This window comes from Mus musculus, chromosome 2 (assembly GCF_000001635.26).
Source record: "Mus musculus strain C57BL/6J chromosome 2, GRCm38.p6 C57BL/6J".
NCBI classification, from domain to species: domain Eukaryota; kingdom Metazoa; phylum Chordata; class Mammalia; order Rodentia; family Muridae; genus Mus; species Mus musculus.
Window position 1 is genome coordinate 93,972,563 of NC_000068.7, and position 23,239 is coordinate 93,995,801.

At 47.2% G+C, this 23,239-nt stretch overlaps 1 protein-coding gene and 1 long non-coding RNA gene across 6 annotated transcripts in view; one reads left to right on the top strand and one right to left on the bottom strand.

The window, feature by feature from the left end:
* Positions 1-7,471: 7,471 nt before the first annotated feature.
* Positions 7,472-11,013, top strand: Alkbh3os1 (alkB homolog 3, opposite strand 1). Its single transcript, NR_045827.1, has 4 exons — positions 7,472-8,072; positions 8,521-8,610; positions 9,768-10,053; positions 10,441-11,013. It is a non-coding gene; the product is annotated as an alkB homolog 3, opposite strand 1 (long non-coding RNA).
* Positions 8,062-23,239, bottom strand: part of Alkbh3 (alkB homolog 3, alpha-ketoglutarate-dependent dioxygenase) — a 30,201-nt gene continuing 15,023 nt past the window's right edge. For 2 of the 5 annotated variants that reach the window (XM_006500126.4, XM_030252043.1), the window contains 2 exons: positions 8,954-9,052; positions 8,070-8,415 (listed from right to left, as the gene is read on the bottom strand). In XM_006500126.4, the coding sequence (XP_006500189.1) occupies positions 8,300-8,415; positions 8,954-9,052 (215 nt within the window). In that variant the 3' untranslated portion in view covers positions 8,070-8,299. Of the gene's footprint in view, positions 8,416-8,953; positions 9,053-12,136; positions 22,755-23,239 lie in introns of those variants that run through there. The other 3 variants (XM_006500123.4, NM_026944.1, XM_006500125.3) reach the window with 3 other exon arrangements.

Sequence of the window (23,239 nt, forward strand, 5' to 3'; positions counted from 1 at the left end):
TGACTTCATTGGAACTCTCCCAGCTAGTAGATTTGGGAGAAGCACTCTGTGCAGTATAGGGAACCTGCTCTCTCTGCCCACCTCTCCACTTGCTACCACAGACGTTAAGTAGTACTCAGCTCCCAGAAGTTCTCTGAGGAAGGAGCTGCCTGGAAAGAGCTGTCATCCACCTTCTAGAAGCAGGCCTTAAGGTGCCTTCCACCCAAGGACTTGGTGGGGCAGCTGGCAGTCCTTCCGTGGCTGGCAGAGCCCGCCTGCTTGCAGAGTGGCCTCCATAAAGGATGGTGAAGTTTGACTCTGAGGTCCCCACCCAAATGCTCTCAGGACTAACACTGATATTCTAACCTCAGGCAGGAGTCTTGGGTCTGCTTTTTCTCTTGCTCCATAGGAAGGATGCCTGGTACCTCTCCATCCATCCCCAGGGGCCACACAGATACCTAGCTCTGCCTACCACAATCTCCACAGATCTTCTTACATGATACTGTATCCCGCCCCCCACCCCGCACCTCACTGCATCTTTATCTTAGTGACTTTTGCTACCCTGTCATCAAAATACCTGACAGCTTGGGTGAAGAAAGATGTATTTGGGGTCCTGGTTTCAGTGAGGAGGGCATGGTGATCGAAGGGTGTGACTGAAACATTGTACACCCATGGCAGACCAGGAAGCACTAGGTGGAGGAAACAGGCAGGTATACCCTTAGCAGACCGACCCCAGTAATTTCTGACATCTTGAGCCACTTTCTAGGAGTTCCACAGCCTCCCAACAGTGCCACCATCCGAGGAACAAGCATTCAAAACAGTCTGTGGGAGCCATGAGAGTCAAACCACATCAATTCTGAGAGGGGTGCACTCCTAAAGTACCCTGAAGTCCTCAGTGGCTCCCCATCACCAAGCCCCTGCTCAAGGAAGCTCTCTGCCCCATCCAGGTCCATCTTGTCCTCTCATTACCTCATCCAGCTTGACACTCTCCACACACGGGTCCTCTAGACAGGCTACCTAGAGCTCTTTCCCGCTCATGAGCTTTGGGCTATTACACAGAGTCTGCCCCCCATTCTCTAAGCATCCCCTCCACTAGACAGATCTCCATGACCACTACCCCACTGCCTCTTCTGCCTATGGATGCAGTGGTCTCCAGAGCCCACTGCTTCACATTGTGGTTCTTCAACGGTGGGTCTTGTTTTCTCCATGAGTGGCCCAAAGTACACCAATGACCATCCTAATGCTGGCTGTGATGTACTAAGTCCCCAAGGTCAGGGGCTGGGATGCCTCTCCTTCAAGCATGTAAGTGCTGGAGAATACTGAGGGTGGGACCCAGCACACCGCCGGAGCTTATGCCACAGACAGACTCAAATCCTGTGTAGAAGAACAAGCAGGTGGGTGAACCTTTCTGGAAATGACTTGCATTATGTATTCTGAGCCTTAGAAATATACACAGCCTCCTATGTCTAAGCAGCAACCCTGCTTTAAAATTTTTATTCTGAGGAGCGATTACAGATATGCTCAAAGGTTGCGAGAGGCTCCACACAGCCATGATACTAAGGATAAGGACTGTGCTAGATTTTTCCTGTTGGAAAGTGGTGATAAAAACAGCATCTTGGATTCTGAAAGATGCTCAGTTGGTAAAGAGTCTCAGCACCGGGAAGCCAGAGGCATGAAGGTTCATTGGGCAAAGGCCACTCAGCCTAGCCTAATCAGCAGCCTTCGGAACAACTAATGAGAGATTTTGTTTTAAATTTAAAAATAAAAAATGATCAAGGACTCATGGACAATGAAACCAGAGGTTGACATCTAGCCTTCATATGCACGTGTATATATGTATACACACACATACACATAATGGCACCTCATGGCTGCTGAAAGAATACGTCAGAGGTTAACGTATATAAAGCATGTGACCCATGTGAACACACACACACACACACACACACACAGCACCTCACCTATGGCAGTGATGCATTAACACATGCAAAGCACTTCACAAGGTGCTTGGTGAAAGTGTTACCTGCTATTGTCGTCTTTGAACTGAGATCTCAGTAAGACCAACATTGGGCTATAGCTATGCCACCATCCTGCCTCCCAGTGTCCATCCTCAACAGTTTCCAAATCGGAATTGACCCATTATAAAGACAGCACCAATATCTCCTGGGATCTACACACCCCATACATTGCAACTATATGAGAACGACATATCCCACACAGCCCATCCCCTGCACTGTGTGGCCACTCAGCAATGCTGGAGACAAGAACTCAATGTCTCACACCAAGGTACAAGACTAAATTCACTGTAAAGTACAGAGATGTGCAGAAAAAGCACTGAGAAATGTGGGCTTGCCTTATCCAAAGTTACAAAGGTTTTCTTTTCACCCTTTTAATTTCTTACGAAGAACACACACTCCTTTTGAGGTTTACCTCAAAAGTGGAAAAAACTAATTTTTGCAAAAGACAATCCAACTCCCCTTGGTTGCTTCCATTTGTAGTGAAAGAGATTGCATCTCCTTGTTTATCTGACCACCACCACATCCGACAGTCTCTGGACATAAAAGCCAGGTTGTGAACACACAACCTCTAAGCCTAGCAGTCTTGTTTATTAATCTCTGGGCCAAGTTCTTCAGTATAGGATGTAGAAAGGCCAGCCAATAGGAGAAGAGAAAACAATGTGGGCGGGGCCGCATTTGTTCTGGAGTTAATCAGTGGTGACCTGTTTGTGAGCCCAGCGGGGAGAAAGCAGTGGGGTCCATTCTGGGCTCCAGCCATAGGTGTGCCTTAGACCAAATTACCCGGGGAGCATGTGGTAAAGCAGCCAATGGCCAGCTGAGCATCAGCGCTAGGCCATTCCGGCACCTGAGAGCTTTCTTCAGCTTGAATGTCTGAGGGGAATTTAATTCAAGTGTAATCAGTTCTTAATATGATTAAGCCCCACAATTTTTCATTCTGGCCATCCTCTGGAAAGCCTTCCCACGCCCAACCTCAACGACTGCAACAGCAGCAGCATGTGCAGGGTCAGGGAACACGGGGGGAATGGGCATGGTCAGAGGGCCTTGTATCGGAAAGGGACCACCCACGCGCATCCTAAGAGTCCCGGCTAGGGTTAGAAGGGCATGTGAAATGTCAGATGTCGACCCTTTCAAGACCCTTGAGAGGAGGCTTGCTTGTGTGCTCATCTCATGGCTGAGGAGACTGGGGCTCGAAGGTTGATTGGCTGGCTGCTCCTGGGTTACTCTGGAAGGGCTGAGCTAGGACACAAGCCCAGGTCTGCATGACTCAGGCCGAAGCTCTCTCTACCTCACTCCCAAGAGCTCTGCAGTGGTTCTGTCGAGTTGCTCCCTATTTCTGCCCTGCAGGCAGTTCTGTGGCCGAAAAGGGGTGGGGAGTGAGGGGCTTGTTACCCTGCAAGGTGCAGTGAGGCCACCTGGTTAGCGCAGTATGCAGACTATCAACACCAATCCTTGCAGGGCTGCCTCATAGGCCCAGCGCCCCTTCCCTTCGGGGCGTGTGTGTTCCTTCACTAGGTTCCTGGGAATGTTGGATGAACCTTGTCACCTCCAGTGCTGCCTTGTTCCCCTGTTGTGCTTTCTGCATCAGTCTTCTAGCCTGCTCAGTGAGGACAGTAGTCTAACCTAGACCAGGCAAGATTGGGGCCATGAAGGAAATTCTTATGAAGGACTAACTCTGTTCTTTGTCTCACCTCCCAGCAACCTCGGTGGCTAGTAATCTCCCCTCTCCCTGACAATGAGGGGGAAGCTGAAGGCTGGGGGGAGGGGGGCACGGGGACGGGACATCCTGCAGGCCAAGAGGCAGAACCCCAGTAGGCTCTTCTCCAGTCGGCTTGGGTGGCCGTGCGTGGGAACATCCCTGGGTCCAGTTTGGAAAGCCCGAGGCTACTCTACACAAACTCCCACAGCTGCTCCTCGGCCAAGGCTAATACAACCTTCCTCTCAGAATGGCTCCCGCGGCGAGCTTTTCTTCTACCTAGTGGTGAGGCTGGCGCCCCAAGAGGCCAGGAAGGCGGGGCGCCGCCTCCCCGCTGCAGCCTCTCGGAAGGGCAAGGTATTATGTGCTCTGGTTGGGGACCCTGGCGGGCGGCGAGCTCGTCACTGCACGCCCACGGCCTTCCTGCGGTGGGAGGCTAATTGCAGCCCCGGTCACGCGGCTCTCCAGCGCTCTCGCGGCCCGTCGCTTCCTCTTGCCTGCGCCGAGTTTCCTTAGCATGCCCAGGGTAAGGACCAGCAGCCCCAGGAGCTGCTGTCACCTGACTCCCAGCACACAGACAGGAGCCAGGCTCCCCTAAGTCCTCTAAGTGCTACACTTCCCCAGAGCACTTATAACAAATGAGCAACTCATGGAATTGCTTTTCCTCGGGTCTGAAGGAATGTGGCCAGCAGCATACAGACTCCCCGGGCTCCCCATCCCTTTTAGACTACAGGATTCGTCTACAGAGCCAAGTCAATGGATCGAACTGGGGACCAAGGCTCTGCTTGAACAGTGACACATCTATACTCCTGGAAGCCACTTGAGAACGGGACTATTCCTATGCTGGGTGACATCATCATTCCCCCGAGGGAATGTGACAGCACAAAAGTCATCCTTTTGACGATGCTGGTTACAAGTGCTGCTTCCTCGCTGGGTGCTCTGAAACTGCCCAACCCCCAAATTCTACACAAACAGCCTAGCCCAACTCCGGGTTCTGATCACAGGCAAGGAAAGGCTTTGTAACAGCCCAGGCCTGTGACTACTAACCCAGCTGGGGGAAGCACCATTAGCCTTCCACCCTGATACACATCAAGTCATTTGTCTAACCAGATCAGGGCTCTTATCTAAGAATGGACTCCTGTAACTCAAATCTGACAGTACCCTCCCACCCCCACACCCCGTGTGTGTGTAAGAGGAAAATAAAACCCTTGGGAGGAGTTTGTGAGTGGAATCATATATAAGGACTTAAACAAACAGAATGCATCACTATGGAAACAACTGGCTTTTCAACGGAACCGTTAAAAAATAAAGTAATCAAGACTTCAGATTCAACACTCTAAGTGTTTATGACCAGAAAAGGCAAAGTGGGTCTTAGATACTCTGTGGCCAAGAAAAAGCTGCCAGAACCCAAGGAAGAAATATTCCCAGCAGAGCAGGAACCCATCATCTGTCAGGGTTTCCCCTGAAACAGTCAGAGGGGGGCATTGTGCTCACTGCAAGCCTACTTAACTCTTCCAGGGTTGCTAGAACATGGCTTGGCAGCCTGGGCTCCTTACTGATGTGATCCAGCCAGACCTGCCATGCACCAGAGCAGAATCAAGGCGGTGGAGGTAACACAAGGGAGTCCAGACATATGAACTGTGGCCCACATATGTCAGCGAACCGGAACCCTCGTGGCTGGAGGCTAGCTGCATTTCTGGGGTAAAGCCCAGCTCACCTGCTGTTTGCTGACTGGAAAAGTGATGCCTCATACATAGTTTGCACATCACCAGAGGTCCCATGTAGTAAGACAACAGAAGAAACCAGAGGGAGAAATTCACCTACCTGTGAAAATTCTGAGGCATACATATCTGCTTAGCTATGCTTAGGGACCACTTGCTAGGGATGCTGTCCAAGACTGTTCCTAAATTCACAGTAAACTGAATTCTACCTCCAACCATTGCCAACATTAGTTTCCCCAGTTTAATGACACTGCTAGTTCAGTGGGCCACAGAGCTTCTGACAAAATCTTCATGTTGGCTAAGGATCTATAAGATGCAGGCACTTGCCCTGATGTGTGAGAAATTGGGGGACACACAGCTGGCCTGCTGCTGGCTATGGCTCCACCTCAGTTATGAGTCCACCTCAGTTAGCCTCTGTACTGGCTAGTTTTGTGTCAACTTGACACAGCTGGAGTTATCACAGAGAAAGGAGCTTCAGTTGAGGAAGTGCCTCCATGAGATCCAACTGTAAGGCATTTTCTCAATTAGTGATCAAAGGGGAAAGGTCCCTTGTGGGTGGGACCATCTCTGGGCTGGTAATCTTGGTTCTATAAGAGAGCAGGCTGAGCAAGCCAGTAACATCCCTCCATGGCCTCTGCATCAGCTCCTGCTTCCTGACATGCTTGAGTTCCAGTCCTGACTTCCTTGGTGATGAACAGCAGTATGGAAGTGTAAGCTGAATAAACCCTTTCCTCCCCAGCTTGCTTCTTGGTCGTGATGTTTGTGCAGGAATAGAAACCGTAAGACAGCCTCTGAAATTTGTCTCTGCCAGCACATGTGCAGTAAAATACTTAGGGATTCAGCTTCTCATCTCTATAGTGGAATCAGTGTTGGGACAATGAGGTGATAAATGCAAGCTCACAGGACAGAGCCTGCAGGGAACCAAAACTCACAGAGGATGACTAAAACCAAACCTGTGCACTGCTGTTTCATGTACTTTGAGTCAGCACAGTTTTGTCAGTTCCTGGGAAGGATCTGCAGCAGGCTGGAGCAGTCACTGAACATCACTCTTCCTGTCTTACATCTAAACTCTGTAGTTCTGCTTTATGGCAAGAACCTGCTTGATACTTGAGAAGGCATGGGGTCCTAGCGGTGGAAATATCCGGCACTGATTGCACATGGAAGTCTACAGTAAAGGCAAGAAACCGAAGCTATGACTGCTCTTTGCCCATGAAACCCAGATGGAAACCACAGCCTCTCAGTGGTCTGACAGACTAGCTGTAATGAGTGTCGAGATGCAGCGCTGCTCTAAGGCAGGGAGGCAGAGAAGAGCCTCTACAATGGGGGTGGGGTGCTGGAAGACCTGGGGTCACCTGTCAGTCTCATTTATAAGGAAGAGAGGAGGAATTTCCAGCCTCAGTCATCAAACTCCTAATCAAGGCTGACCATACCATCCTGGCCAGGTTTTCTTGGCTCTAACCAGGGAACAGCTGTGAGATTAAATAGAGGGCGTGTGTTTATGGTGATTCATACCTTCTTCCTAGGAAGGCTTAATATGATGCTCAAATTGTATACAGATTTAGGATTTCTTACAAAAGGAGCTCTACACATTTTTAAAAACCAGACTCTGACACAAGGAACCAGAGAGTCTGTTCAGATTCGTTCCGTACTCATTCCATCTGAGCCTTGAGTAAGCTTGTCCAGCCTCTGGCACCGTTCCATGTCATGGGGACCATCCATCTTACAGAGTGGAATGGAAATAGGATTAAAAACCAAGACAGTAAATTTCCCTCAAGGACAAGGGAGAAACTCTAACCCATGTCCCACTTTCATCCACTGACATGAACTCTTCCTCTGGGTTTGAATTAATCTAGTACATTGCTCCTGAGTCAAGGTCAACGAGTCATGTGTTTTTATGATGCAAAAAGGGGCAACTACCCGATTCTGTTTTGGAAACCTTGGTGACATCACAGGCTAACCCCTGAACTCAGGCACCCAGTGAAAGAGAACACTGAGTCAGAAGAGCCTTAGTCACAGGCTTCTGAAATCTAAGGTAGAAGAGCCATGAGGTCATCCAAGCTATTCCCTGCAGGGCTGCTCTGATTCTATCTGGCCTGGGTTTAAATGACTCAAGAAATTCTCCAGGGGAAACTAATCTATTGGAACAGCAGTTACTAACAGGGCATTTGCTGTTCTTCAACCAAAATTTCAGCCTGGTTCTCCTGACATTCTCAGTTATTACTCGCTTCCAGGATACAGCACTGTCTTTCTTACGAGGGGTCCCAGGTGAACTGTCTGGGGTGTGGATGGGAGCTGCTGCTGTCTCTGTATTCAGAAGTCTGTAACCTAAGTGTGCCCCAGGAAAACTGACAGCTGGGAAATTCAGCTAAATAAACAGTGTCCTGAACACGCAGCTTTCCATTACAATAACATACAAGCCAAGATGTTAAGGAGTCAAGGAAGACTTCAACAAAGCCCAGAGAAGCCACCTCTGTTTGGGTTTCAGCAGCTGCCTGCCTGTGGACGGCTCCAGAGTCACTGACACGTATTTATATCTCCATTTTGCTAACGTCATAAGGAACAAACATGTTCAGATCTTCCCCAGAGGCACAAGGCCATTTGTATTTCTTCAAATTAAAGGGGGCAGAGCAGGAGGCAAAAAGCTTTTGGATCAAATCATCTGTGAGTACAGCCAGAGCAATTTTTAATTTGCTTAATGATAACCTTGATTTAGAGATTTGTCTCAAAGTAAGTGTTCCTGTAGTAGACATGTTGACAAGGTGACGTGCTGGCAGCTCTCATTCAGGAGGAGTAGAACCTGAGAAGCAAACACCACGCTTTCTGAACAGCCACATCACGGAAGTGCTTGCGGGAGATGGGGAGGGGCTGTTAGGTGCATAGCCCTCCCCTCAGTGGTAACTCTGTAGAAGTGTCACCGAGGGGCTCCTCTTGGGTCTGGATAAACGGTCCGAAAGGTTAAGTTTACTCTCGGTTGTCTGGAGTGGTATTCCTTGGGCACTCGGTGCTAAATGGAAATATAAATAGTTGTCCAGCATAAATATATGTGCATTTTTCATTAGTTCAACATGATTTACAACTTATTTATGTCTTATTCTATCTCTCTCACTAGGTGGTCTACAGTCCTGTGAGAAAGGGTCTCCTCCTCTGAACCGAGTACCCAGCCGATCCCAGCAGGCTGGGCCAGCGCCCCGGCAGCAAGGCATACCTACTTTTCTAACTGTTGCTTTACTTTAAATGTTTGTACTTAACGAGACCTCACCCACACTGATCTAGAATAGTTGTGCTGTGATGCCCAACATGGTAGCCACTGGGGCTATTTGCAGTCACTTTCTCAGTGGTCGGCACAGTCGTGGATTCCTCTATCAGCACAAAACCTTCAATCTCGGCTGAGAGGCCTGTTTTGATCACCTCCTTAGACATGACATCATTTTACCGCTACCTGCTCAGTATAAGCACTTGCTTCTGTGTGATTTGCAATGACTCCTCAGCCAGGATAGAAGCTGCTTCCAGAGAGCAAATCGGTGCTACCTGCAAGCCCTCACCTGCCAGTCGGCTTGTGTGGCTCCTTCCATGATTAGCAAGGTCCCGTGATCCAATGGTATCTTCACTCTCTCCACATATGTATAGTCTCCATTTTCTTCCTAGAAAACAGCGGCCATCCCACTGAAGTTTTTATTTATATGGTCATGAAGCAGGAGAACCTGGAGGCAGTCATTCCTGAGGCAGACTGTGGGAACTTGCATAATGCTCTGTCCCTTGCCAGCTCGGTGGCCTTCAGCCAGCTATTTTACCTTTCTATTTTTTAATACACTTGTTTGTAACATGGCAAGGAAGACAGTATCTACTAACCAGGGCTAATCTGTGTCTCAAATGATGTGTGTGCAGTCCGTGGGGACTGGCAACAGGAGGAACTGTCAGCGGTTACTGTCCCCTGGGAGGGGTAAGACGCACCTACCTCTGTTATACAGTGCTATGAGCCAACGTCATAGGAAGAAAACAGCCTTGGTCCAAGGCTTGTTTCACCTGCTATGATACACTAAGTCACTAATTGGTAATTACTTTAGACCAGTAGTTCTCAAGCATCCTAATGCTACAACTCTTTAATACAGTTCCTCATGTTGTGGTGACCCCCAACCATAAAATTATACTTCATAACTGTAATCTGTCTAATGTTATGAATCATAATGTAAACTTCTGTGTTCTCCAGTGGTTGTAGGCAACTCCTGTGAAAGGGTTGTTTGACCCCCGAAGGGTTACAACTCACTGGTAGGAAGCCACTGCTTTAGAACTAACCCCAGCTCTTCTCTTGGCTAATCTAAGTGTTTGAGAGATGCATTCCTATCTCTTTCCAAACAGGAATTCTAGCAACAGCAGGAATTTCTCGAAGAAAGGCGCTCTGGCTTGACTAGACCATCATTGTCTATGAAGCCTGGTTGTTTATGCTTTAGAGAACAGATCACAAATCCTGGATACTGAGACCTGGACAGATACTAGACCTGGACAGCTCAGCTCAGAGCCTGATACTGTCCCCACAGCACACCTGCAAAAAGATGGGTCAAGAGATGGGTTGCTCCTCCTCAGAGCTGCTGGGTGCAGTGAACAGCCTTGTGGCTTCCTGGCTCAGCCACTAGGAGCTCCCTGGGTGAGACTGGGACAGACCTGAGCTTTCTGTTTTCTTCACTTCCACTGTGGGCAGAGACAATGGGTTTATCCACTCATCTGCCTCCGTTCCCATGCAAAGTTACACTTGGGTTACTGCAGGATTTACTGTAGTGCAAATCTGCTTATGTTTATTGCTGCAAAGGTCTTTCTGAGAACTTAACTGTTTACAACGATTTCCCCCAGGAAAATCTAAAATCAAAACAATACTAAATTTGTATAAACAGTCTAGGTTCCAGGGCCCAGCCCTTGGCAGTGACTTTGTCAAGGACAGCCAGAATTTTTACAGACAGAAGACATAAGCAATGTTTGAAACAACTTCTGACTGGCTGGTTTGTTTTGTTTGTGTCTGTCACCTTTTCTCTTCCAGGAATCAGTAAGCACTCAAACACTGACCTCTGACTGGTCAGCCAACCAGAGCACACTGGGAAGTGACCCTGCCCACGGAGGCCCACACCCACCTCCACACTCACCTCTACTTCAGAAGGCAAAAGTTAGTGCTTGGAAAAAGTATGCTAGAAGAGATGAACGCCTTGCTAAGGAAAAACATCAAAAGAGGGGGCCCATCCTCCATGACATCAGAGGGCTATAAAGGCTTAACAGACTGAAGGCTGGTCAGCTCAAGCTAAAACTTGGCTGTAGGCAGAAGGATCTCTCCGCTTTCAGGGAGGACAACATGGCGTGGATCAGTAAACTGTACCGACTCGAGGATGAAGGTGAAATGACAATGAGAGGGAGACTTCATGAGCACACAAGGGCAATTCTGAGATCTAGAACACCCACAGCCCCCATGGGGAGGTAGAGGTGGGACAGGAGAGCACTGTGACTCCATCTGGAACCATGAAACCACAATGGAGCTGAGAGGCACAAAGGAGTTCCACATGCAAGAGGCAAGTATCAGCACTGGTGGAAATGAAGCATAAAGATCTCGATTTTTCAAGGGAAAGAAAATGTCAGATGTATTTTGCACATTTAATATCCAGCATAGCCGCTAACCACACCAAAAGGGTGAGCAATTCAGGTTGTCCCTAAGCAGTGGGATAGATAAAGAATTTGCTTACCCAGCACATGGTATGAGAGGTAATACGTTTCTCCCTGGCTTGTAAATTGATTTCTCCTAACACCAGTGACTTAGAAAACATTCCTAATTGCAGGAGATGGACAGTTAAAGAAGGCAAGGGAGCCTCCCAATGGTAGAGCTCACTGATGGACCTATCTGCCTTAAGACAAAGCAGCAACTGGAGGCAGTGACACTCTAACTTTCCACCTAGGAGGCAGATAAAAGGCCAGGGGAGCTCCTGCTATCTGCAAAGGCTAGGTGATGTAGGGAGCAGGGGCCACACTGTCTGAGAAGGCTCAGTCATGGCTACCAATGGCCATATTACCAAAGTTCATGTCTGTGACCCTGCTGTACTCAGGCAAGCAAAAAACACATGCATGCATTAATGCACGCATGAACACATGCATACACGCACGTACTCCAGTATGCATATGTGTGCAATACAGTGCTTAAGATAAAAATGTGTATCCCTGATCCTAGCTAAAAGAAGCTTCTAAGGCAGCAGTCAACCTATGGGGGAGTGAGTGGTGACTGCAGATGTTGTCAACCTATGGGGGAGTGAGTGGTGACTGCAGATGTTGTCAACCTATGGGGGAGTGAGTGGTGACTGCAGATGTTGTCAACCTATGGGGGAGTGAGTGGTGACTGCAGATGTTGTCAACCTATGGGGGAGTGAGTGGTGACTGCAGATGCTGAAACCTTATAAACAGAAAGAACATCACAAAAGGCATGGTTTTTCTATCAGGGCTGAAGACTACCCTCACTCTCAAGTCCAGCAGCCTATCCAGATGCTCACATACTCGTTCCTAGAGAATGCTGAGACTTTGCACACTCCCGCTCCCACCCCACCAAAATGCTAAGCTATTCAGTTTCCTCAGGAAGACAGTACTTAGGAGAAAATACTGGATGTTTACTGCTGTCATTACGGTCATCACAGACAAGAAACTAGGCAATTTCCTTCTCGGGAAAAGGTAATGCACATTCTACTGCATTTCTCAGGAGCTCACCCCTCCTGTCCTAAAATGGTTACCCATCGTTACTTCAAAACCTTCCTATCTTCTCTCTAGGATGCATCAGAACTCATGGATGGTACAGGTTTAACTTTTAGGCATTAGCTTTCCTGCTCTCACAGTCAGGGCAGTGGGGAATGGCTGTATGCGGCTGCTGCTTAGAGACACACTGTGACATCAGTAGACAGATGCTAAGTAACTGAAGAAAGTGCCCAGAATACTCTGCTCCCAGAGTTCCCAGGCAGTATTCCGTCTATACAAGCTCAGCCCTTGGGTGTTTTTAAATACATAATAGTTCAAAAATATTGTCACGCGCTATTTCTTTGCACGAGCACATTTTTTTTTCTTTAGGATCTCAGGTACGTTTGAGTACCTGTGTTTCAGACACTGTACCAGTGCTGGGGGCTAGCAGTAAAGATCACACTGAGACTGAGATGTTGATATACTGGGATTCCTGATTGGTTGTTGCTGTTGTTTCTAAAGGAATGAGGTTACTGCAAGTAGACTTGAGGTGAAGCATCACTAAACACAAACATCTTGGATCGAGTATTAAAGCTGGAATGCGGGGCAAGGGTCTGACCGTGACGGTCCTCACAAAGCCTCCAGCAGTCTGTAACTCCATGAGGGAAGGATGACAGTACCAATCTTTCCTCCTCTGCGGTCTCTGTCTCTGTGTCTCTGTCCACTATGCTGTGGGAATTAACACTTGGCTAACTCACTGGTGACCTCAGACATTAAGCTGGCAAGCCATTCCCTTCAGCATAAGTCTTAGAGGTACAGCTTTTGTTTTTTATCTGCTCTTTAACTGTCATTTGATGTTGAATAAAAAATATCTGGGCTTGACTCCACTGACCTTTCTTTGACCTTTCATGGGTTTTATGCTTAGAAAGGATTTTCCCATCCCGAGGAAAGTTAAATATACAACTCCATTTCCTTTAGTTAAAAAAAAAAGAGTTGACATTTTTCAGATTTAACTCTTTAGTCTACACAGCATTTTTGTTTTGTTTGGGGGAGTTGTCTGTTTTCCATACCTCTGGGGGTGGGGGAAGGGCGACTAGGTTTCATGGCAGGCAAGCATTCTACCACTGAGCCATCCCCTAGACCAGTGGTTCTCAACCTTTGTAACGTAACCCTTTAATATAGTTCCTCATGTTGTGCTAACCTCCAACCAAAACATTATTTTCCTTGCTACTTCATGTAATACATGTATTACATAAACATACACCAGTAATTTTACTAATGTTATGAATTGTAATGTAAGTATCTGATACACAGAATACTTAATATGAGGCTCCTGTGTAAGGGTTGTTTGACCCCCATGGTTTGAGAACACTGCCCTAGACCCAAATGTTTCTCTCATAACAACTAAGTGCTTAATGGAAGGCTTCCTGCTAGGCTTCTGGACCGGCTTACTGTGCTGGAACCATGGTGAAGGTGGCATGTCGGATTCTACATACATCACACGTAGCCATGGCTAGGGAGATGCTATCCAGGGAGCATCTGGTGAGCACAGGCCTGGGAGTGCTCAAACCCACAACCACTTCCCCATACTGATTGCACTGTGAGGTGAGCTGCTCAATCCCACCACACTGCCTCCTCATGCCACGGCACATTCGCCTTGCTCAAGGGACCAGCCATCAGGCAGGAACAGAAGAGGTGGCCAATACAGGGGTGAATGATGTTCAGGAGCAGTTCCTGTCAAGGTCCCCAGTGCTGTCTCATCCTTTAGCTTTTCTGGGGAAGGAGCTAAGTGGGGTTTTTATAGGAAATTTCAAGTTTTAATTGTGGGCAACTGAGGCTACACCCAGCTCAAGGTCTTCCCAGCAGAACTGTCCTGCTCTACCGCAGTCACCCCAGCTGGCCTGTAACTGCTGTCATTGCTGCTCATTCCTGACCCCTCCAGTGCTCCACATGCTACTGTGTCTTCAGATATCACAGTCTTTGTCTCTCCCACAGCAGAAAAGGCTGTCCAAACAAAATATGCTTCCCTGTGTTCTCTCAGTTAACAGCAGAGTGTTTGGTCCTCTGCGTCTCTCTGAGCCTCAGAAAAGCTATTAAGAAAACCCCTATCTTGTTACTAAGATAGCTATAAAAACAAAACATAACTGAGCAGAAAGGGCAAGGGAAACAAAGTGAGCACCTGCTCCCTGCTTCTCATTTCCCAAGCTCACAGGAAGCACTGAGTACATGGCAATTGCTAGCTTCTGTGCTGGAGGCATCAGGGGAGACTCACTGGCTACAGCAGCCCTGGAAGCCCAGACAGGACTTGAGTTAAGCAGGAAGTGGTAAGCAGGGAAAGAGATAATTCAGGAGAATAGAGCAGCCATACAAAGGCTAGTGAGAACCCAGTGCAGGCCCGACAGAGATAATGTACACACCTGATGACCTGGTTATGGGTTCCATCGGCCCACTGTTCTAGCACCAGCAATGGACTCTCCTGACTACTAAACCACATGACAGAAACAGACCCACGCCTGGGGGTCTGCTCCTTTCCTTCTGTTTTCTTGTCCTGGGTAGGAATGTGCCGATCCCATAGCTTTACCCAGTATTCATTAATACATTGTTACTTTAAATTCAGCAAGTAATTCCTAAGCCATCCTATGCAGCCAGCTGACGGTGTCTGTTATTACTCTATCGACATATTACCCCATATTACAATTGGGGGAGGCCAAGGCTTTTATGGTCAGTGGCCTACTTTACATGCAGAAAAAGAATTCCTGGGGCTAGAGAGACGGCTCAGGGGTTAAGAGTATACGACACTCTTGCAGAGAACCTGGGCTGGGTTCCCCACATCCACATGGTAGCTCGCAACTGTCTGTAACTCAAGTTTCAGGGGATCCCATGACCACTTCTGGCCTATGTGCACACCTGGTATACAAATAGTATGTGCATACACATGCAAACACTCAACACATAAAAATAGAACTTGAGAGAAAGGACAGAGCTCTTTACAAAAGGACAAAATCAAATCAATAAATCCCTTTCCTCTGCCATCTGAATTAACAGCACTACCACCAACCAACCACTCAAGACAAAAATGTGGGAGTTATTTCTTGATTCTTGCCCCATGTCTGAAACACCGGCAAGTTCTACAGCTTCATTTCCCTCAAATACCTTCAATCCACTTACTTCTCTTCTTCTCACAACATCCAGTTCAAGGTAGCAGCTTCCTGCTGGGCTACTGCTCGTCAGGTAGTCTCTTGTCTTGCCTACCCATTGCTATCCACACAGGGCCACAGTTATCCTTAGATATGGAAAGGGTCATGTCCCAGCCTCCATTCATTCCCACTGTGAACAGAGTAAAGCCCACACTCCTCCTGTTGTGTAGCCTAGCATCCTTACACTCCTCCTGTTGTATAGCGTAGCCTCCAAGCACTCCTTCTGTTATATAGCACAGCATCCATGCACTCCTGTTGCATAGCATAGCATCCATTCTGGAACACTGACAGGAGCAAGCAGAGTTTTCTCAACTTGACCACAGATACAAGGGAGGTTGTTGGTTTGTTGTTTGTTTGTTCCCTAGCTCTCTAGCCCAAGGATCAGAAAACTGGTAAAATTGCTTGATAAGTATACTAAAAGCTGCTGCTTCTCCTCCTCTTCCTCCTCTTGTTTTCTTTTTAACAACTGTAATGATGTTTTAAAAGTAATTGCAGCTACCTATGTAGCTACATGCTAAGGCCACATGTTCTTTTTTGCCCTATCTCTCAATGCATGGCTATGCCAATAATGTCCTTTTGTCAACAATATCATCTCTTTGAAGCCGGTTTCCCTCAGTGGAGTTTGTATTGCCTGTGAGCACCTGTCTGGGACCAACACTGCTCCAAGGCCAGGCAACCTGCAGGCATTCTCCAGCTTGAGGTGGTTCCTACAGCACTGAATGCAGTGGGGCTCTTGTTCATGGTGGTGAAAAGGGAAGTACTTGGTAGAGAGCTGGGATCCCACAAAATCATCTCTGTGGTTATTCTGCTGACTCAGCCCTCAATAAAGTGACAGCACCCTGGGCACTGATCTGAAACACATTATTTAAAAATACAAAAAAACAGAAGCAGCTGCTCCCAAATGAGACCTGGAATAAATAGCAGAGCTTTGGACCACAGCGCTTAGTGGTTCAAAACCAACAGTGTGAGATTCATCTGCTACATGCCACTCTGGATTTTTACCATCTCCCCGCCCTGCCCCTGGCTTTTGGTATTCATTGGGTTTGAAAGGTTCTGGTGAGTAAATGAGAAAAGTAAGCAGAAAGGGGGGGGGGGGGGAGTGCCTGCAATCACGCACTCCAGGCACACTCACTGATCCTAGGGGAACCCCAGTGCCTCACTCACTCACACAGAGGGTCTGGAGGTCAGGGTAGTCCTTGGCTGCAGCACAGTTCTCTTCAGGCACCAAAGCAGAGCACTGTAGCCCACACCAGCAGCCAGATCCCTGTCCTTGCTCCTCAATTAAACATGCTAGAAGTTAATGAAATCCAGAGGGAAGTACTTGCTGATGGCGTTTGTTCAGACTGATTGCTGGTACAGTCCTGGGGGCTGGATGGGGTGGGTAGTTATGAACTGAGGCAACAGAAGGCCAGCTTTACACTCACAGTCAAAGCCATTCCAGCTGCCCTGGATATGGCCTTCAAATCCGAATTCAGTGATGAGGATGCCATGTTTAGTAACACACACTTCCTAGAAATGTACTCTAATGGAAATGCTATCATGAAAGAGCTCCCCTAAGAGTGCAGCACCAGCACCCCCTTCATCCTTGTCTTAGTCAGCTGTGACAAAACACCATGACCAAAAAGCAAGTTGAGGAGGAAAGGGTTTATTCATCGGCTTTCACTTCCAGATCATAGTTCATCACTGGAGAAAACCAGGACAGGAACTTGAACAGGGCTGGAACCTGGAGGCAGGAGCCGATGCAGAGGCCATGGAGGGTGCTGCTTGCTGGCTTGCTCCTCATGGCTTGCTGAGCCTGCCCAGGGATGGTGCCACCCACAATGGCCTGGACTAACTGATCACTAATTGAGAAAATGCCTCATAGCTGGATCTCATGGGGGCATTTCTTCAACTGAGACTCCTTTCTCTGATGACTCTATTTTGTATTAACCTGACTCACAAAACCAGTCAGTACAGACCTGTAAGATGAGGAAAGCACATGCAGCAGGTGTGCACAGAACCTGATCACATACACCCCGCCTCTTCCTGCACCTTCCATCACATCCTTTGGTATTCCTCAACCTGAAGGGACCCTCTTCCTCTTCATGCTAACTGAAACCTAGCTGTCCCCACAAGCTTGAACATCCCCTGGAGCCCTCTCATGTGGAAGATGGTCACCTCTCCATCTAGTAGGAGTAGAGTATCCTTTCCCTTCCCTGTTCTCAGGCCTCCTTATAAACTCACGCTCCCTTTAGCTCTGGTGGTCCAGTTTGCCCTCCTCTGTATTCTTTTCCCTTAGCCCCCAAATTGGTGCCTGGCTCTGCCCTTGCTTCTTTCTAGCGTAGGCTCCACAGAGGAACAACACTGATCTTTTATAGAATTACCCAGGCCAAGCTCTTCTGCTCCACACATTCAGTGGCTCCTTCATGTTCTGAATTTCTCCTCTTTGAAATTCCCAAGTATCTGCAGGATGTAGCTTTGCCCATCTTCACATCTCTTTGCCTACTATGCTCCTCATGCTGGCTCACTGAGCCCTAGGATGGGACCTCCTAACTCTTCAAAAATACATAATCCTTTTCTGCCTGAGCTATCTAGCCATCCTCCAAGAGAGGTGACAGAACCCCCAGGAACAGGTCTTAGAGTATTGCAAAGGGTAGGAAAAACTCTACTGCTCTCATAAGGCTTGAAGGTCAAGTTTGCCAGCAATCCCCATACTTAGCAGTGGCATACACAGAAATATAAGACATTATTTTGGAAAATGTGGTTTTAAATCCAGAAGTAGAGAGGAGGAGTGGCTCGGTCAATAATGTACTTGTGCCCAATATAAGCATGAGATCCATCATCCACATAAAAAGCCGGGCATGGCACCATGTGACTGTACCTAATCTTTTGAGACAGTGTTTCCCACTGAACATAGATCTCACTGATTTGGCTAGACTGAGTGATTAGCAACCCCAGGGCATCCTCCTGTATTCCCAGTGGGATCTATGTTCAGTGGGAAACACTGTCTCAAAAGATTAGGTAGAGAACAATCGATCAAAGAGGTCATCCAGAGTCAACCTCTCATTCCCACACACATACACAAAAGTTCCCTAACATTAAATAAAATGAAACCAACTAAATCTAAGGTTGGAAAGATGGCTCAGCAAGTAAAGGCTCCTGCCATCCAGCCTGCTGATCTGAGTGTGATCCCCAGGACCCACATGGTGGGAAGGAAAGAACCAACAAATCCTATAAGTCGCCCTCTGATCTCCATGTGTGAAGTGGCAACATGCATGCTCTGACACATACACATATCATATGCATGTACACACAGATGCATGCACTCTCATATAACGTGAATAAAAAGAAAACCCTAAATCCCAGGAACCTCACTGGGCATGGTGTACATCTAATCAAATATACAGAAACTGAGGCAGGACGATCCAAAATTCCAGGCCAGCCTGGGCTACACAATGGGATTCTCTATAAACAAGCAAACACACACTTGGGAAGTAATTACTTCCTGAACATTACAGGGCACTGATTCTGGCTGGAACAGGGTAGCAAGGAAGCAAATGAGATTTCCCACTCTCCTGAAGCTCCAAGTCTTACTGCGTATCTTTATTTACTCCCCACTCCTGTGGACATTCACCCTCCTCATTCACACCCTCACCCTCCAAGGAGTTCAAACCCCACACTGTCTCTGACCCAGTGACTGCCTCTGTTCCCGAGATTCCACTACATTCTTATCACCATTCACTTCCTTTCTTGGCTCTGGATTAAGCAACCAACAGACCATTTACAACAGCTCAAACTCACTGATTACTCCAACTATGTTCCTGGGAAAGCATGTCCATGTTCCCTTCAAGTCCCTAACCAACGGTCATTTCCCTTTATGAGAAGAGAGTAAGCATAAAGCGTACAGGTAAGTGCTGTTTTCCAGCCCAGGGCAGACACAGGAAGTAAGGCTGATCTTCCCACTTTCACTGGAGGGTGTTTGAGAACACGATTATCAAGTGTTTCCGGAAAGCTCTCAGGCCAGGCGCTGCAATCAGATGGTATAAGGAAAAGGAGGAAGCCTAGCTGGTGGTCAACTGTAATGCCAGCCCTCTGGAGGCTGTTAGCCTGAGGCCAGGGTGGGTAAGACAAGCAAGACTCTGTCTCAAAACAATTAAAAGGAGGAGGATGTGAAAACTGTAGCACAGGGGGCCACTGTCTGAGGTGGAAGATTCATCCCTAATTTTGAATGCTACAGCTCTAGTCTGGCCTGTTTCCATTCAGTACCATAACACTTTAGATCTCAATATTTTCCTTCTTTCAAAACTCCTGAGTGTGGGAGAGGGGGTCAGTATTTATGATCAGGCTGACTTTTTAATACTCTAGTATTCCCAGAAGTGTATAACAAATTATTTAACAGTGTGTTCTCAGAGACTCAACCATTAGTCTTGCTTTTACTACCACTCCCTTCATAAGGTGCTGAGGAGAGGAATGGCTCAGACAGAAGCCCCTTTTGCCTCAACTCAATTATCTGGGAGTGGAGAGAAGCCCCTCCCACAGGCACGAGGCAGCTGATCAGGAAAAGAGCTCATCCAAGGTAATTTGCTACAAAAACAAGGCTTTTGGCATCTAACCCTCCAGTGCATCACAAACTTCCTGCTATTATCTAATAACCCCCCAGCCATCACTGTTTCCATGGTAACCGACAGAGAAATAGCAGCCTGCCAAGCGGCTTTTGTAGTTCCTTTTCTAGTTTGTTCTTCTGTATAGAATTAGAGTTAGATGGGAGAACGAACCAAGCTACTCTTTGCAAACAGGGACACGATATAGCTTGGAAAGTACAACTGGGCTTGGGATAAGCAGTGCAGAAAAGCTTTCATGAACCCACTCTGACAGGATACAAAGATCTGTTGACAAGTATTTGGTAAGCTTTCCCTTGTTTTAGGACAGGACAGACTGGCACTGGCCAGTCTCTGATTTGACCCACACAAAAGAAAGGATCAGGTACAAAACAAGACCAAAGAAGTCCCCCGTGCCCCTAGTACCTTACTGTCTCTAGAGGAAAGAGTAGTTTCCTCTACAATCAAAATAAATGAGACTCCACAGGCTCTGAGAGCAGGGTAGGAAAGAAGGGCACCTCGACATTCCACGGTTAGTCCAGATAGCTCCACCAATCAGAGGGTGGATAGGACCAAAGCTCTCCTATCATCTCAGCATGGGGGAGACTGTGTGAAAACCTGTGTAGAATGTGGGGCAGCTTTCAGAAGATCAGCAGCCAGACTGACAGAGGTGGCAGACTGCAAAGCAAGCAGCTGCTACAGGGGTGGAAGAATCTGAATTTGTTTTTTAAAAAAATAAAAAGCAAGACTATTTCTCTTGCCAAGCATGGTAGTGAATGCATTTCCAGCACTGGGGGAAAAGAGGCGGGAGAATCATAAGTTCAAGGTCAACCTTTGTGACATGAGATCCTATCTGAAAAAAACGCAATGTCTTTGAAAGTAGTCCCAAAGGCTTGCCTCAAACTCCACACCTACGTTAAATACAGGAAATCTCTTGCCCTTCATCTGCTTCAGATAAGAAACCAGGTGATAGCCTCTCAACCAACAGAACAAAGCTGAAAGGAGTGTGGGGGACTCCATTCTAGAGTGTGGGGGACTCCCTCCTAGAGTGTGGGAGACTCCTTCCTAGAGTTTGTGGGACTCTCTCCTACAGTCACTAACTCACTTACCTGCCTTGTTGGCAGTCAGGAAAACTACAACCAGCAGTGACATTCAGAGAGTCAGTCCTCTAAGGCCCACAGAGGAGTGACTTTTCTGTTTAATGTACAATTTCACTTTGTGTTAGGAGTCACAAGGCTTACTCTCTGAACTAGTACCTAAATGTAAAAGGAGACAAAGATTTGCCTAGCAAGTTCCCTTGAATCCTTTAGGAAAGGACCATTTGCAATAAGATGTATACCCTGAGAAATATTTCCATGGCTGTCAACTCAAAGAAGGCTTCTGCATTTGGTTACATTTACAGGGCTCCAGAATTTTGGAATCTGTTAATGAAAACTGAGTGAGTCCTCAAAAGTTTAAACACGAACTGTGTTTACTCAAGAGTGGAACTTCTAAGCCGTAATCACCAATGTGTGATTATAATCTCAAACACAATAACATTCAGTTTCTCCATCTTCAACAAAAGTCAAAATAGAGAATATGCACGAGAACTGTGCCCAATTCAATCAGTTAAAGTGAGGCAGACTTTACCAGAGTAACCTGGAGCACTGACTGTTTATGTTTCTTCCCGACCTCATTTCCGCAGCCAACTTTATTTCAAGACCTCAGATAAATTTTCTCACTTATGAGATGAATTATGTTCCATTAACACAGCTGGCACAGTTGTAGTCCAGGGATACTGAGGGGACCTGACCTCTTTCACTACTCCATGACCTATACTTTCCCAGGTTTCTGAAAAATAGACTTCATGCTCCACGTACTCACACCCAGAAACAATGCTGTGTGTGCTGTTTGCTGACCACACACCAGCCTACAACATAACAGGTGATTACCATAAACCCTCCTTGTTCACCATGCATCGGGCTTTGGCTTGGTTTGGCTGTTACGCTCTAAGAACCCAGGGCCTTGCATATGCACTGTACCGCTGAGCTGTAGGCCCAGTCCCTGAGACAGGTCTTTCTAAGAGGGAATGAAGGGCTTCTGTGCTGGGAGGGGAGACAGGAAGGGGTATTTCTGGACACTAACACACTGCTCATGTTTATCACTTGGGAACTAGATGTACATGGAAACTACCCAGATAGCATACTTTGGGAATTCTTAAGTTCCCATCTATAAATAGGCCCCTACTTTTTTCCACAAGGGGGTGGTGGCGCTGCATATATATATATAATGGTCACTGAAGACTTAAACATTTGGCAGCAAAACAAATAATTACGAAGAACCCAGAGAGGGAAGAGTGGAATCTTGGCTTACTCACAGGCACACCTAACCTATTTACTTGCTTACTCTACAACCCCAGGACCGACATGGAAAAGAGCTGACGTTCAATCTGTCGGCTTAAGAAGAGTGTCTGACAGACATCAGGTACACAGTTGTTCCTCCTCTATCTGTAATATAGGATTCTTACACAGGCAAGAACATCTCTTCAGACATGCGGTATGGGATCCAAGTACTTCTATCCATGCACAGATGTATAACCATGCCTAAAAGACCCCAGCAAAGGCCAGGCAATCTAGTGCTCAACTCCAACTCTCTAGTCCACAAGAAAGCTCCTGGAGAATGTGGTCAGGTTCTTACACAGTGACTGAGAATGCTCTACCATCAACAAGCAAAGTTTAGGTGGAAACAAAAGCAAAGCAAACGTTTAAACATGGAAATTACACCAAGAAATAGAGCTTGATATCATAGGTGCCAAATAAGTCAATGTGCTATAAAGTAGCATGAATGGAGACCCAACGGCACTGCAGGACAGCAACTTGCCTCGGCTCTTATGCAAGTACCTGAAGCAGAAGAGACAGGTGGGAGGCCTGAATTAGGTCATAATCAAAACACAGCCTGCTGGCCTTCCACACTTGCTGGGGCTTGGTTTAATGATGCAGGCTGAATAGCCAGGAACTCCGAAATCAGGATGACTTAGTGAGTTTCCTCTCTTGGAATTTCTTCCAGTTTTCCATCTTTGTTCTAAGGTTCACTTTTGATTCAAAACATTAAGGCTAGACTTGGGAGTCAAATCCAACGTAATTTAAACAAGAGCCAGGGTGAAATTCAAGTCAGTTTAGTTGCCACTTCCCAACCTCAGCTTAGGCACACTATTGCCTGATGGTCTGGTTTGAGCTTCCCTCTCCCTCAAGAAATCATAGGCTCACACACCTTTCAGAAGGCGACTAAGAAGGGAAGAAGGATCTGCATGATGCTCCCTCACAGAACAGTGGCATGCCACACAGGTGCACAGGAAATGATAGCCACTTCAGGGATATCTTTCCAA